Source organism: Salvelinus sp. IW2-2015, linkage group LG26, assembly GCF_002910315.2.
Source record: "Salvelinus sp. IW2-2015 linkage group LG26, ASM291031v2, whole genome shotgun sequence".
Lineage (NCBI taxonomy): Eukaryota > Metazoa > Chordata > Actinopteri > Salmoniformes > Salmonidae > Salvelinus > Salvelinus sp. IW2-2015.
The window spans coordinates 33,481,266-33,494,488 of NC_036866.1; the positions used below are offsets into that span (position 1 = coordinate 33,481,266).

General features: G+C 42.1%; 1 protein-coding gene across 1 annotated transcript; it reads right to left on the reverse strand.

Moving 5' to 3' along the window:
- Positions 1 to 2,619: 2,619 nt before the first annotated feature.
- lg26h15orf40 (linkage group 26 C15orf40 homolog) lies at positions 2,620 to 12,067 on the reverse strand. The gene is made up of 4 exons (XM_023970678.3): positions 11,722 to 12,067; positions 3,728 to 3,857; positions 3,429 to 3,556; positions 2,620 to 3,337 (listed from the first exon to the last, which is right to left on the reverse strand). The coding sequence occupies exons 1-4, from the start codon at positions 11,917 to 11,919 to the stop codon at positions 3,245 to 3,247; spliced, it is 549 nt and encodes a 182-aa protein (XP_023826446.1). The 5' UTR covers positions 11,920 to 12,067; the 3' UTR covers positions 2,620 to 3,244.
- Positions 12,068 to 13,223: the final 1,156 nt, after the last annotated feature.

Genomic DNA, 13,223 nt, shown 5'->3' on the forward strand with positions numbered 1-13,223 from the left:
TGTGCCATTCAGAGGGTGAATGGGCAAGACAAAAGATTTAAGTGCCTTTGAACGGGGTGTGGTAATAGGTGTACCGGTTTGGTCAAGAACTGCAACACTGCTGGGTTTTTCGCGCACAGCAGTTTCCTGTGTGTATCAAGAATAGCCCACCACTACCCAAAGGACATCCAGCCAACTTGATACAACTCAATATTAGGAAGGTGTTCCTAATGTTTGGTATATTCATGTAAGTTTTAGGGGCAACATATAGAATGCAGGGAAGACATTTTACTGGCAAAAGGATCTAAACTATTTTCTAAAAGATATAACTAATCAAATCAAATGTTATCAAATTTTATTCGCCACATGCTTCGTGAACAGTGTGAACTATCCACCTCTGGCCTGCTCGCCTCCCTACCTCTGAGGAAGTACAGTTCCCGCTCAGCCCAGTCAAAACTGTTCGCTGCTCTGGCACCCCAATGGTGGAACAAACTCCCTCACGACGCCAGGTCAGCGGAGTCAATCACCACCTTCCGGAGACACCTGAAACCCCACCTCTTTAAGGAATACCTAGGATAGGATAAAGTAATCCTTCTAGTAGTCCAGGTAGCTATTTGGTTAACTATTTAGCAGTCTTACGCCGCCTCTGGATGAGCATTTTCCTGTTTGCATATGGCTCTATACAGCTCATTGAGTGCGGTCTTAGTGCCAGCATCAGTTTGTGGTGGTAAATAGACAGCTACGAAAAATATAGATGAAATATCTTGGTAAATAATATGGTCATCAGCTTATCATGAGGTATTCTAACTCAGGCAAGCAGAACCTTGAGGCTTCCTTAATATTTGAGATCGCCCACCAGCTGTTGTTAACAAAGTGACACACACCACCACCCCCTTTGAGCTTACCTGACGCTGCCGTTCTGTCTGCCGATGCATAGAGAAAAACAAGCTAGAATATTATCCACGTCCTTGTTCAGCCAAGTTAACAATAAACATAGGATATTACAGTTCTTCAGGTCCTGTTGATAGGCGTCTCGAACGGAGCTCATCCAGTTTGTTCTCCAGTGATTGTACATTCGCCAATAGAACAGAGGGTAGAGGTGGATTATTAACTCGCCGCCATAGTTTCATCAGGGTACCTGCACATCGGCCTCTATATCTCTTTCTCTTCCTCTTCCGAGTGTCAGGATTAGGGCCTGGTCCGGGGTGGGTAGTATGTCCTGCGCCGCCGACTGATTGAAGTAGAAATCTTCATCCAAATCGAGGTTAGTGATCACTGTTCTGATGTCCAGAAGCTATTTTAGGTCATAGGAAATGGTGGCAAAAACATTATGTACAAAGAAAGTTAAGATCAGTGGCAAAAAACACACAAAATAGCAGAATTGCACAGGAGCCCGTAAAACGGACGGTTTACATTCCAGCGCCATTTCTACATACCGTGAGCTATCTCTTGCGCTGAAGGTAGATGGGCTGAAAAGGTGGGAACTTAAGATTTCAGTATGAACATGATACATCAATAGCAATCAAATAAGTAACCACACCTGACATGCTGACCACACCTCGCGTGCGCGAGCGTGGCAAAATAAATTTTGAAATCCATGTTATTCAATTATTGCACCCACACTGCTCACGCGCGCCAACGAGCGTCTGCGATGCCAAGGGCTAAAATAGAACTCCTTTCTATTTGTGACGCAGGTCGCGCTGAAAGTCCTGCCTTTCCCATCTCCTCATTGGTTTATAGAAGCAGGTACCCACGTGCCATCTCCTCATTGGTTATACCACGTGGGGGATTGAAAGACGAACTGTGTTGCCGGTCGTTGTGGTAATACTGTAATGAAACAGCAGGGAGCAGGTCTCGAACCCTCGACCTTCTAGCCCGAGGTCCAGCGCGCTATGGGCTGTGCCGCAAAAGCATGCTCTTGCGGCAGAGTCGATATCCGCGCTTATAAATCCAGGGTCGTTACAATACTATGAAAGTTTAGATGCCGATCACCATATAAGTTCAAAGATGAAAAAGCCTGGAAGGAGGAGAGATGACTAGAAACGATTCTGTTGGCCGTTTTATGTGTGGATTAATTGTCAGAGTTGAGGAACTTGTGCATTTCAGGTAAAATAACAACTCAATGTTTATATCCCAGGACAAATTAGCTAGCAACAGCAAGCTTGCTAAATAGGATAAATTAGCTAGAAAGTGCAAGCTAACTAGCTAAATTGCCATACGTGTTTAATGCTTTTCGACCTGTCCCCAAATTAATGTAATTGGTTCAGTTTGTTTTGATATTTTAACCTGCGTGTCGTGATCATGTTTGGTGTGGGGGGTGTGGTGGCATATTTCTGCTTTACCAGATGAGGCGAGTTACAAACTTCACACACCAGTCAGAGTTATACTTAAACTACATCTTTAATAATAAGAGCATTGCAATAGCAATTTGACTTTCAATGATGCACCATTTCTAATGAACCATTGGAAGTGACTACAGAAAATTACAAAGATCTTTTATAGCCAACACCCCTCTCAACCTACATGACGAACCACAGATCTTAGGAAATCTTCACAAAGGGCCTTTATAATTGAGAAAGGAGTATCCCTTAGCCAGATAACATTCACTATAAATTATCGCTCAGTTTGGTCCATAAGACGAGGTTCTAATCTCGTTCCTGGTACTTCATAGCACAGAACCATTACCTCATCCAATCTGGAATGCTCTTTAGGTTTTATCACCCAAAGACATCGTAAATCTCCTCTGTCAGTGCTATCTCATAGAGGCCCATCCTCAGTGGAACACACACACAATAGTTAACAGACTACTCTATTCTGTCAAATAAAACAACCATTATAATGTAATACAAGCATTATAACATAATCTTGCAATTTTCCACAACAGGGGACAAAATAAATGTATGCACGATGGCGCACATGCGCAGCCGGTTTGGGTTCCGTGTAAGGCAAGACTCATTGTGATTCATATATTTTATTTTAACTATCATAGTGCAAAAGATGATGAGAAAAGAGAGAGGATGGCCTCCGTAAACAAGGGTTCCTTCAACATTTTGGGAATCAWTTCAGACCCCTATACATTTAAAATAATTGTAGAATGCTTCCATATAGGGCATGTCACATATTGTGTATTTATTGGTGTATGTATCAGCTGATGCAAACACATAGCTACTATCTTGTTTTATCTGAGCTGTTTTCCATAGATGTCTTAAAATCAACCAATACTGTAAAGGTGCATAGAACCAGGAATACAATGTCCTCCATGATGTCATCCAGAAGCCTCTTGCTTTAACCTGTCCAACACCTGCTCCGGGGTTAGTGACCCAGTCACTTTAATAATCTTCTCTCTGGATCTGGAGCCCTGCAGAGAGACATAAGGACATGATGCAGCATTTTAGTTTAAATTGAAAACTGTTCTGTTATGGGCAACACAGTAGGCTATATAAACAAACCTTGTCCAAAACGACTTCACTTCTCTTCAACTCCAGCACCTTGGAGAGATACCGCACAAGCTCCGCATTGGCCTCCCCATCTGTTGGCGGTGCGGCAATAGCGACACCTACTGCCTCTATAGACACATCTGGGAAAGATAATTTTGGTTTAAAAAAATGACATAGCCTAGCTACGTTAAATGTATTACACACAAAAAATACACAAATAATGTGAGCACACAAATATGGGGCTAGCCCTCAATTAGTCTCATAGTTGAGTTTCTATTGCCATCATTTTTCGGCATACAAAAAGAGTGCACCTGTAATTGCGTTCTGTTTAGATCCAGGCTTCGCGTGCACTGAAATTGTCACCACTCCGTTCTTGTTTCGAGCTACTGGCCCAGAAGGTGAAGGTTTCTCCAACGGCTTCTGTAGGCCTACAGTTTTATTCTGAGGAAGAGAGAGACACAAAATGTTTACAGTACAGTAGTAAGTAGCCATTGGTCTGCATGAAAGTTCATTTGACTCAATTAGCTTAACCAAACCTCTCCAGAGAGGACATATAAATAAGATAAAAAATGGTTCTCATTATGTAATTTATCTCGTGATCACTACATAACAAAAATTGTTTTGTTGAGATCACAAAACAATAAAAGTACCACGAATCATCTATTAATTTCTTCAGATGTATGAGAACCACTTCATCAAGCAGCCACAGGTTGATTACAACGCAGGGTATTTAAGCCCTGAACGATGCCTGACAGACAACCCTGTCTCCCAGTCTGCTTGCTGCCCCCAAGACTACAGCCAATCGCATGCAAGGAACAACGCAGCTAACTTGGCTAGTCTTGTGAGCTAGCTAGGTAGTCTTGTTAGCTAGCTAGCAAGCTAGCTTGTTATCTATGATGGTTGTTAACCTACATAACTGATATGTGTGTAATTATAAGTGACACTTCATGTTTTGTGTATAATATTTACACTCACAGTGGGTGAGCTTCATTCCTGACAGGCTGATCAGATTAAATTTCAGCCTCAGAGGCTGATGTCTAGATGCTTTAGGCTGTTTTATAGGTAAAGCTCCTTGCAGGTAGATTAACTGTCAGTGCTTTATAGGCTGATGCATATAAACCAGAGTGGGTGAGCTCTATTCCTGGCAGGCTGATCAGATTCAATCAGGATGCTGCCTTGTAGGCTGTTTCATTTGTAAGGCTCCTTGCAGACAGCCTACAAGGCAGCATCCTGACTTGCCAGCCTCTGAGGCCGCTATTGAATCTAAATCAGCCTGCCAGGAATTAACTCTTGATCATTTACATAATGCACTGTTTGCTAATCTTTCTGCAAGGAGCTTAACCTATGAAACAGCCAACAAGGTAGAATCCTGATTTACAGTGCATTCAGAAAGTATTCAGACCCATTGACTTTTTCCACATTTTTACGTTACAGCCTTATTTGAAATGGATTTAATATTTTTTTCCCCTCATCAATCTACACACAATACCCCATAATGACAAAGCAAAAACAGGTTTTTTTTGTATACATTTTTGCAAATGTATACAAAAAAAATGATATTACATTTATGTAAGTATTCAGACCCTTTACTCAGTACTTTGTTGAAGCACCTTTGGCAGCGATTACACCCTCAACTCTTCTTGGGTATGACGCTACAAGCTTGGCACACCTGTATTTGGGGTGGTTCTCCCAATCTTCTCTGCAGATCCTCTCACGCTCTGTCAGGCTGGAAGGGGAGTGTCGCTGCACAGCTATTTTCATGTCTCTCCAGAGATGTTTGATCGGGTTCAAGTCTAGGCTCTGGCTGGGCCACTCAAGGACATTCAGAGACTTTTCCAGAAGCCACTCCTGCACTGTTTTGGCTGTGCGCTTAGGATCATTGTCCTGTTGGAAGGTGAACCTTCGCCCCAGTCTGAGGTCCTGAGCGCTCTTGAGCAGGTTTTTATTAAGGATCTCTCTGTAATTTCCTCCGTTCATCATTCCCTTCATCCTGACTAGTCTCCCAGTCCCTGCCACTGAAAAACATCCATGATTCTGCAACCACCATGCTTCACCGTAGGGATGGTGCCAGGTTTCCTCCAGATGTGACGCTTGGCATTCAGGCCAAAGAGTTCAGTCTTGGTTTCATCAGAGCAGAGAATCTTGTTCTTCATGTTCTGAGTCCTTTAGGTGCCCTTTGGCAAACTCCAAGTGGGCTGTCGCGCATTTTACTGAGGAGTGGATTCTGTCTGGCCACTCTACAGTCGTGGCCAAAGGTTTTGAAAATGACACAAATATTMATTTCCACAAAGTTTGCTGCTTCAGTGTCTTTAGATATTTATGTCAGATGTAATTATACTTCAGTATTCCATAGTAACAAGTATTTCATAAGTGTCAAAGGCTTTTATTGACAATTACATGAAGTTGATGCAAAGTGTCAATATTTGCAGTGTTGACCCTTCTTTTTCAAAACCTCTGCAATCTGCCCTGGCATGCTGTCAATTAACTTCTGGGCCACATCCTGATGGCAGCCCATTCTTGCATAATCAATGCTTGGAGTTTGTCAGAATTTGTGTGTTTTTGTTTGTCCACCCACCTCTTGAGGATTGACCACAAGTTCTCAATGGGATTAAGGTCTGGGGAGTTTCCTGGCCATGGACCCAAAATATCGCTGTTTTGTTCCCCGAGCCACTTAGTTATCACTTTTGCCTTATGGCAAGGTGCTCTATCATGCTGGAAAAGGCACAGTTCGTCACCAAACTGTTCCTGGAGGGTTGGGAGAAGTTGCTCTCGGAGGATGTGTTGGTAGCATTCTTTATTCATGGCTGTGTTCTTAGGCAAAATTTAGTGTGTGCCCACTCCCTTGGCTGAGAAGCAACCCCACACATGAATGGTCTCAGGATGCTTTACTGTTGGCATGACACAGGACTGATGGAAGCGCTCACCTTGTCTTCTCCGGACAAGCTTTTCCCGGATGCCCCAAACAATCGGAAAGGGGATTCATCAGAGAAAATGACTTTACCCCAGTCCTCAGCAGTCCAATCCCTGTACCTTTTGCAGAATATCAGTCTGTCCCTGATGTTTTTCCTGGAGAGAAGTGGCTTCTTTGCTGCCCTTCTTGACACCAGGCTATCCTCCAAAAGTCTTCACCTCACTGTGCATACAGATGCACTCACACCTGCCTGCTGCCATTCCTGAGCAAGCTCTGTACTGGTGGTGCCCCGATCCCGCAGCTGAATCAACTTTAGGAGACGGTCCTGGCACTTGCTGGATTTTCTTGGGCGCCCTGAAGCCTTCTTCACAACAATTGAACCGCTCTCCTTGAAGTTCCTGTTGATCCGATAAATGGTTGATTTAGGTGCAATCTTACTGGCAGCAATATCCTTGCCTGTGAAGCCCTTTTTGTGCAAAGCAATGATGACGGCACATGTTTCCTTGCAGGCAGCAATATCCTTGCCTGTGAAGCCCTTTTTGTGCAAAGCAATGATGACGGCACGTGTTTCCTTGCAGGTAACCATGATTGACAGAGGAAGAACAATGATTCCAAGCACCACCCTCCTTTTGAAGCTTCCAGTCTGTTATTCGAACTCAATCAGCATGACAGAGTGATCTCCAGCCTTGTCCTCGTCAACACTCACACCTGTGTTAACGAGAAATCCCTGACATGATGTCAGCTGGTCCTTTTTTGGCAGGGCTGAAATGCAGTAGAAATTGTTTTTTGGGGATTCAGTTTTGCATGGCAAAGAGGGACTTTGCAATTAATTGCAATTCATCTGATCACTCTTCATAACATTCTGGAGTATATGCAAATTGCCATAATACAAACTGAGGCAGCAGACTTTGTGAAAATTCCTATTTGTGTCTTTCTCAAAACTTTTGGCCACGACTGTACTATAAATGCCTGATTGGTGGAGTGCTGCAGAGATGATTGTCCTTCTAAAAGGTTCTCCCATCTCCAAAGAGGAACTCTGGAACTCTGTCTGAGTGACAATCGGGTTCTTGGTCACCTCCCTGACCAAGGCCCTTCTCCCCCGATTGCTCAGCTCTAGGAAGAGTCTTGGTAGTTCCAAACTTCTTCCATTTAAGAATGATGGAGGCCACTGTGATCTTGGGGACCTTCAATGCTGCAGAAATGTTTTGGTACCCTTCCCCAAATCTGTGCCTCAACACAATCCTGTCTCGGAGCTCTATGGATAATTCCTTCAACAAGGCTTGGTTTTTGCTCTGACATGTACCGTCAACTGTGAGACCTTATATAGACAGGTGTGTGCCTTTCCAAATCATGTCCAATCAATTGAATTTACCATAGGTGGACTCTTTTCAAGTTGTACAAACATAGCAAAGTGTATGAATATGTATGTAAATTAGGTATTTCTGTTTTTTATTTTTAATACATTGCAAACATTTATCAATACCTGTTTTCACTTTGTTATTATGGGTTATTGTGTGTAGATTGATGAGTGGAAAAAATATTTAATCAATTTTAGAATAAGGCTGTAATGTAACAAAATGTAGAAAAGAGATGGCGTCTGAATACTTTCCGACTGCACTGTATCAACCTCTCAGGCTGCTACTGAATCTGATCAGCCTGTCAGGAATGGAGCTCACCCACTCTGTAAATGTTAATATTATCCATAAAAGTATCGTTTACAATTATACACATTGGTTATGTAAGTGTAACCGATGTGAAATGGATAGCTAGCTAGTTAGCGGCGGTGCGCGCTAATAGCGTTTCAATCAGTGACGTCACTCGCTCTGAGACCTGAAGTAGTTGTTCCCCTTGCTCTGCAAGGGCCGCTGCTTTTGTGGCGCGATTGGTAACGATGTTTYGTGGGTGACTGTTGTCTGTGTGCAGAGGGTCCCTGGTTCAAGCCCAGGTAGGGGTGAGGAGAGGGACGGAAGCTATACTGTTACATAAGCTAACAACCAGCATAGATAAGCTAGATAGCTAGCTAACAAGACTACCTAGCTAACTAGCTAGCTTGCTCACTCATAAGACTAGCCAAGTTAGCTGCGTTGTTGCTTGCATGTGATTGGCTGTAGTCTTGGGGGTGGCACACAGTCTGGGAGACTGCCTGTCAGGCATCATTCAGTGCTTAGATGCCCCAAGCAGAGTATGTGAGCGAAGCTGGAGCGAGGAGCGGAGCGTGCCCAATTTAACTTGAGCAGGTTTCGAGTTTCCCAAAGGCTGGGGTGTTKGACTTCTTGCCCGCTCCAATTTCGCTCCAGTAGCGCTCCAAGTAGTGCTCACTTCACAAGCTCAGGGCATGCCCTGCACAGCATGCATTTGTAGTCTACCTGTGTGCTGCCTCATGCTTTAGCTACTGTCATGGAGTTCGCCAAATATTTTCATAAAGAAACTGATAAAGCACACAGGTGCAAAATCAAGGTGACTTACAAAGATGAGGAGGACCAAGAGCAAGAGGGAATGCRGTGGTGTTGTGTCCACAACTAAATAATCATGGTGGAATCTGAAAATACATGTATCCTGAAAGCATGATGTTGTACTTACTATGTGTACAGAAAGGAAGAAAGTGGGTAGCTATTGTGTGTGTCAAAGTATTTATAAATAAAAAAAATCTGATCTCTTAAAAGTTTAGTTAATTTTTGTTCTATTATCTATACAATAGGCCATCATGCCTGGCATATTACCTCTTTCGAGTTTTCCGTTTTGACAGTGTTATTTAGCCTAAAAACCTTTAGTCCTACCTATCGAAAAAAAACTAAAACAACTCCGCATCCCTGCCCAGCCTGGAAAGAGTGGCCGAAGGGTGTTTAGCATCCCCAGTGGATCTGCAAGCACAGAGAGGATATTCTCCACTGCTGGCCTGCTGGCCAGGCACCATCGCATGAGCCTGAAGTCACAGATTTTGCCCAAACTCGTGTTTCCAAAAATGAATTAAAAAACACTGAGCCTAATAAGGCATTTTTCATTTAATTCTAAGTAAATCACAGTCTATATGCACAATTTATAGACCATAATGATTTAATACAACTAAATGTTGTTTAAATGCTGAGTGCTTAATGTCTCTGTCAGCCTAGTATGTCACACTCACAAATGCTCCACAATGTATTTCTTTGTAGGCTATAGCCTTGAAATRATTGAAATAATATGGCCTAAGTAATTAATTGTCCTTATTAGGCTCCCTGTCTGGCTCCTGACCTATTTAGAGTGTGTATATTCTGTTTGATAAGACATGTAGCCTATTTGAAATGATGAGTGCTTCTTTTCATTTGGTTTATTAAAATACTTTTCATTAAAATCATATGGTTTGGTTTCAATACTTCAAAACCAAATGGTAGGTCCAGCTAGTCACAAAATWGATGGGTGTTGGTTAACTTGTAATATTTATGAATGGAGTGAATTTGGAGCTGTGGTTTTTAGCAGAGCCGTTGGAAACAACGTTGAGCAATGATCTTTCTTTCATATGTCCTATCTGGACTTCTGGACTGGCAAGCAAAGCTACACAAATCAAAATTGTAATTACATTTTAAAAATGTAAATGTAACCTTTATTTAACTAGGCAAGTCAGTTAAGAACAAATTCTTATTAGTCATGTACACATATTTTGCARGTGTTATAGCAGGTGTAGCGAAATGCTTATGTTCCTATCTCCAACAGTGCAGTAATACCTAACAATATAAAACAATACACGCAAATCCCAAAAATATAGGAATTAAGAAATATAGAAATATTAGAACAAGCAATGTCAGACTACGGAATATAAATATATATGTATATGATGGTGTGTATTGTAAATAAACAGGCAGGGAGCGCTTCCTTGCGCTAGACCTCAGACGCAGTCATACACAAGAGATCCACATAGCACATTTGGGGCGATGAAACAAAGAAACGTGAGGGACGTGAACAGGGTGGGACCAATATTGGGGAAAACTGAACTTTATGCAAATACTCCGTGACATCACGTTGCTATTGACCAATCGGAATTCACTACAGTTTCAAGCTACCGAATAACTAACAGCACTATCTAGCCTGCCTGCTTGCTAATTTCAACATGAGGGAAAAGTAAGCATTAAAAGAATATTGGGCTYGGCCATTACACGAACGCAGGCGCTCACCGGTCAAGCACACACACTGTAGTCAATGTGAGGTCCAATCACTTCCGACACCAATGTAATGAAACAGGCAGGGAGCGCGACTTGAACCCACAAACTTCTGGCCCGAACCACCATTGACTGAGTCGATAACCGCCCTTATAAACCTGGGTCGCTACAGTATAGATATTATTTATTTTACCCTTATTTTACCAGGTAAATTGACTGAGAACACATTCTCATTTACAGCAACAACCTGGGGAATAGYTACAGGGGACAGGGGGGATGAATGAGCCAATTGTAAATTGGGGATGATTATGTGACTGTGATGGTATGAGGGCCAGATTGGGAATTTAGCCAGGACACCGGGGTTAACACCCCTACTCTTACAATAAGTGCCATTGGATCTTTAGTGACCACAGAGAGTCAGGACATCCGTTTAACGTCCCATCCGAAAGACGGAACCTTACACAGGGCAATGTCCCCAATCACTGCCCTGGGGCATTGGGATAAAAAATAATAGACCAGAGGAAATGGTGCCTCCTACTGGCCCTCCATCACTACTTCCAGCAGCATCTGGTCTTCCATCCAGAACCAACCCTGCTTAACTTCAGAAGAAAGCCAGCAGTGGGATGCAGGGCGGTATGCTGCTGGCCAGTATATGAATAGAAACGGTGTGTAGCCTACAGCAGTAGTTATATAGGATGAGCCTTAAAGGCTCTTCGTGGTCAATCTGTAATTGACGTGGCCGTACAGCATTTATTGCAATGCAGCCTCCGCAGACTTTAAGGCTTTCAAAGCTTAGTGGAGCAGAGCTATTGTGAAGGAAGTTAGTTTGTATACAGCACATACCACCCCACCTACTGTCAACCAAGCATGTCAATGCGGAGCATGTCAATGCGGAGCTATACAGAGACATCCGCAATGTTACAACATTTTAAAACGGAACAGAGTTTGATTTGGCCTCTGCATGCCCCAGAGGCTTCGTAATTGCGTCACRACCTCCATAGGAAGTCTCCGACCACATTTCCAGATCAAGCATAAAGTGGCTTTTACAATACAGTATATACATGTGAAGTGGGTAAAACATTATGTAGACATTATTAAAGTGTCCAGTGTTCAATGACTATGCACATAGGGTAACACTCTCTAAGGTGCAGGTTTGAGTACCGCAGGTGGTAGCCGGTTAGTAATRGTATCTAAATTCTGGGCAGGGTACTATAATGGGCGGAGGTTGTACTACACGGACATTGTTTTAGCACAGCCCTACCGTTTTGTCCTTTTTGGGCATGTTATGGTTTCCAGAGTAATTTCTTCTTGCTGCCAAAGGTCCCTCAAGCTGGTGTGATGATGAGGACAGTCTCCGACAGAAGTAGAGAGACAGACGCTTTTGGATAAAGTTGCTCAAATGTAACACCTGAAATAATGTTATCCGGGTTAAACGAAGAGAACGGGTTTGGGTGAACATCAAGGAATCTCAGTGACTATTCAAACTACAGTGCATTGTTTTTAAATCTATCTCCAGTAACGTCAAGGCACAGCGGTCAGAAAATGTTAACAAAGCTACTGCACACAGTGCTACCTGAGACCCATGTGAAGCTAGCCAGAATAAAGATTAGCAACAACAGTGTAATTTCCGGTTTGCTTTCAAAATAAAAGTCCCCATTGAAATAGTGGAATCATGCCATGTTTGGACTAGATAATACTTAACAAAGTCGGAATGTTGTTATATAAATTCAATAAAATACAATAATTAGTTAAATTGACACAAAAAAAGTAAAAATCTGTTCATCTCACTGTGGATGTATTATACTTTAGAATTGCATTGGGTGCGTACTTATATGCACTGTACAGCCTAACCTATTGATTGTGCACTCATGAAATGGGGTATCAGCAGAACACAACTGTGTAGAGTTTACACAAATATTAGCATTTCATGGGTGCACAATCCATAGGTTAGGCTATACAGTGCCTTCATAAAGTATTCATAACCCTCAACGTATTCCACATTTTTGTGTTACATGAGGATGGAGAAAACATGTTTTTAGAAAGGTTAGTTTATTGAAAATAAAATGGCTCATTTACAAATCACATCCCTTTGGTAGCGATTACAGCAAGAGCTTTGCACACCTGGATTGTATAATATTTGCACATTATTCTTTAAAAAATGATTCAAGCTCTGTCAAGTTCGTTGTTGATCATTGCTAGAAAGCCATTTTCAAGTCTTGCCTTAGATCCTCAAGCCAATTTAAGTAAACTGTAACTAGGCCACTCAGAAACATTCAATGTCCTCTTGGTAAGCACCTCCAGTGTATATTTCGCCTCATGTTTTAGGTTATTGTCCTGTCTGAAAGGTGAATTTGTTTCCCATTGTCTGTTGGAAAGCAGGCTGAACTAGGTTTTCCATTAGGACTTGTGTTTAGCTCTATTCCATTTATTTTTATCCTACAAAGCTCTCTATTCCTTGCCGATGACGAGCATACCCATAACATGAAGCAGCCACCACCATGCTTGAAAATATGAAGAGTGGTATTCAGTAATGTGTTGGATTTGCCTCAAACATAATGCTTTGAATTCAGGATATAAATTACATTTATTTGCCACCTTTTTTGCAGTTTTACTTTAGTGCATGTTTTGGAATATTTTTTTTCTGTAAAGGCTTCCTTCTTTTCACCTTGTCATTTAAGTTAGTATTGTTGAGTAACTACAATGTTGTTGATCCATCATCAATTTTCTCATAGCACAGCCATTAAAYACTGTAACTGTTTTAAA

Excerpts from the sequence above, each read along its gene's own strand:
- lg26h15orf40 (XM_023970678.3), bottom strand. The coding sequence starts at position 11,919 with ATGTTCACCCAAACCCGTTCTCTTCGTTTAACCCGGATAACATTATTT. Across the intron at positions 3,557-3,727 it reads TAAACAGAACGCAATTACAG|ATGTGTCTATAGAGGCAGTA; the intron begins GTGCACTCTTTT and ends TATCTTTCCCAG. Across the intron at positions 3,338-3,428 it reads GTGAAGTCGTTTTGGACAAG|GGCTCCAGATCCAGAGAGAA; the intron begins GTTTGTTTATAT and ends GTCTCTCTGCAG.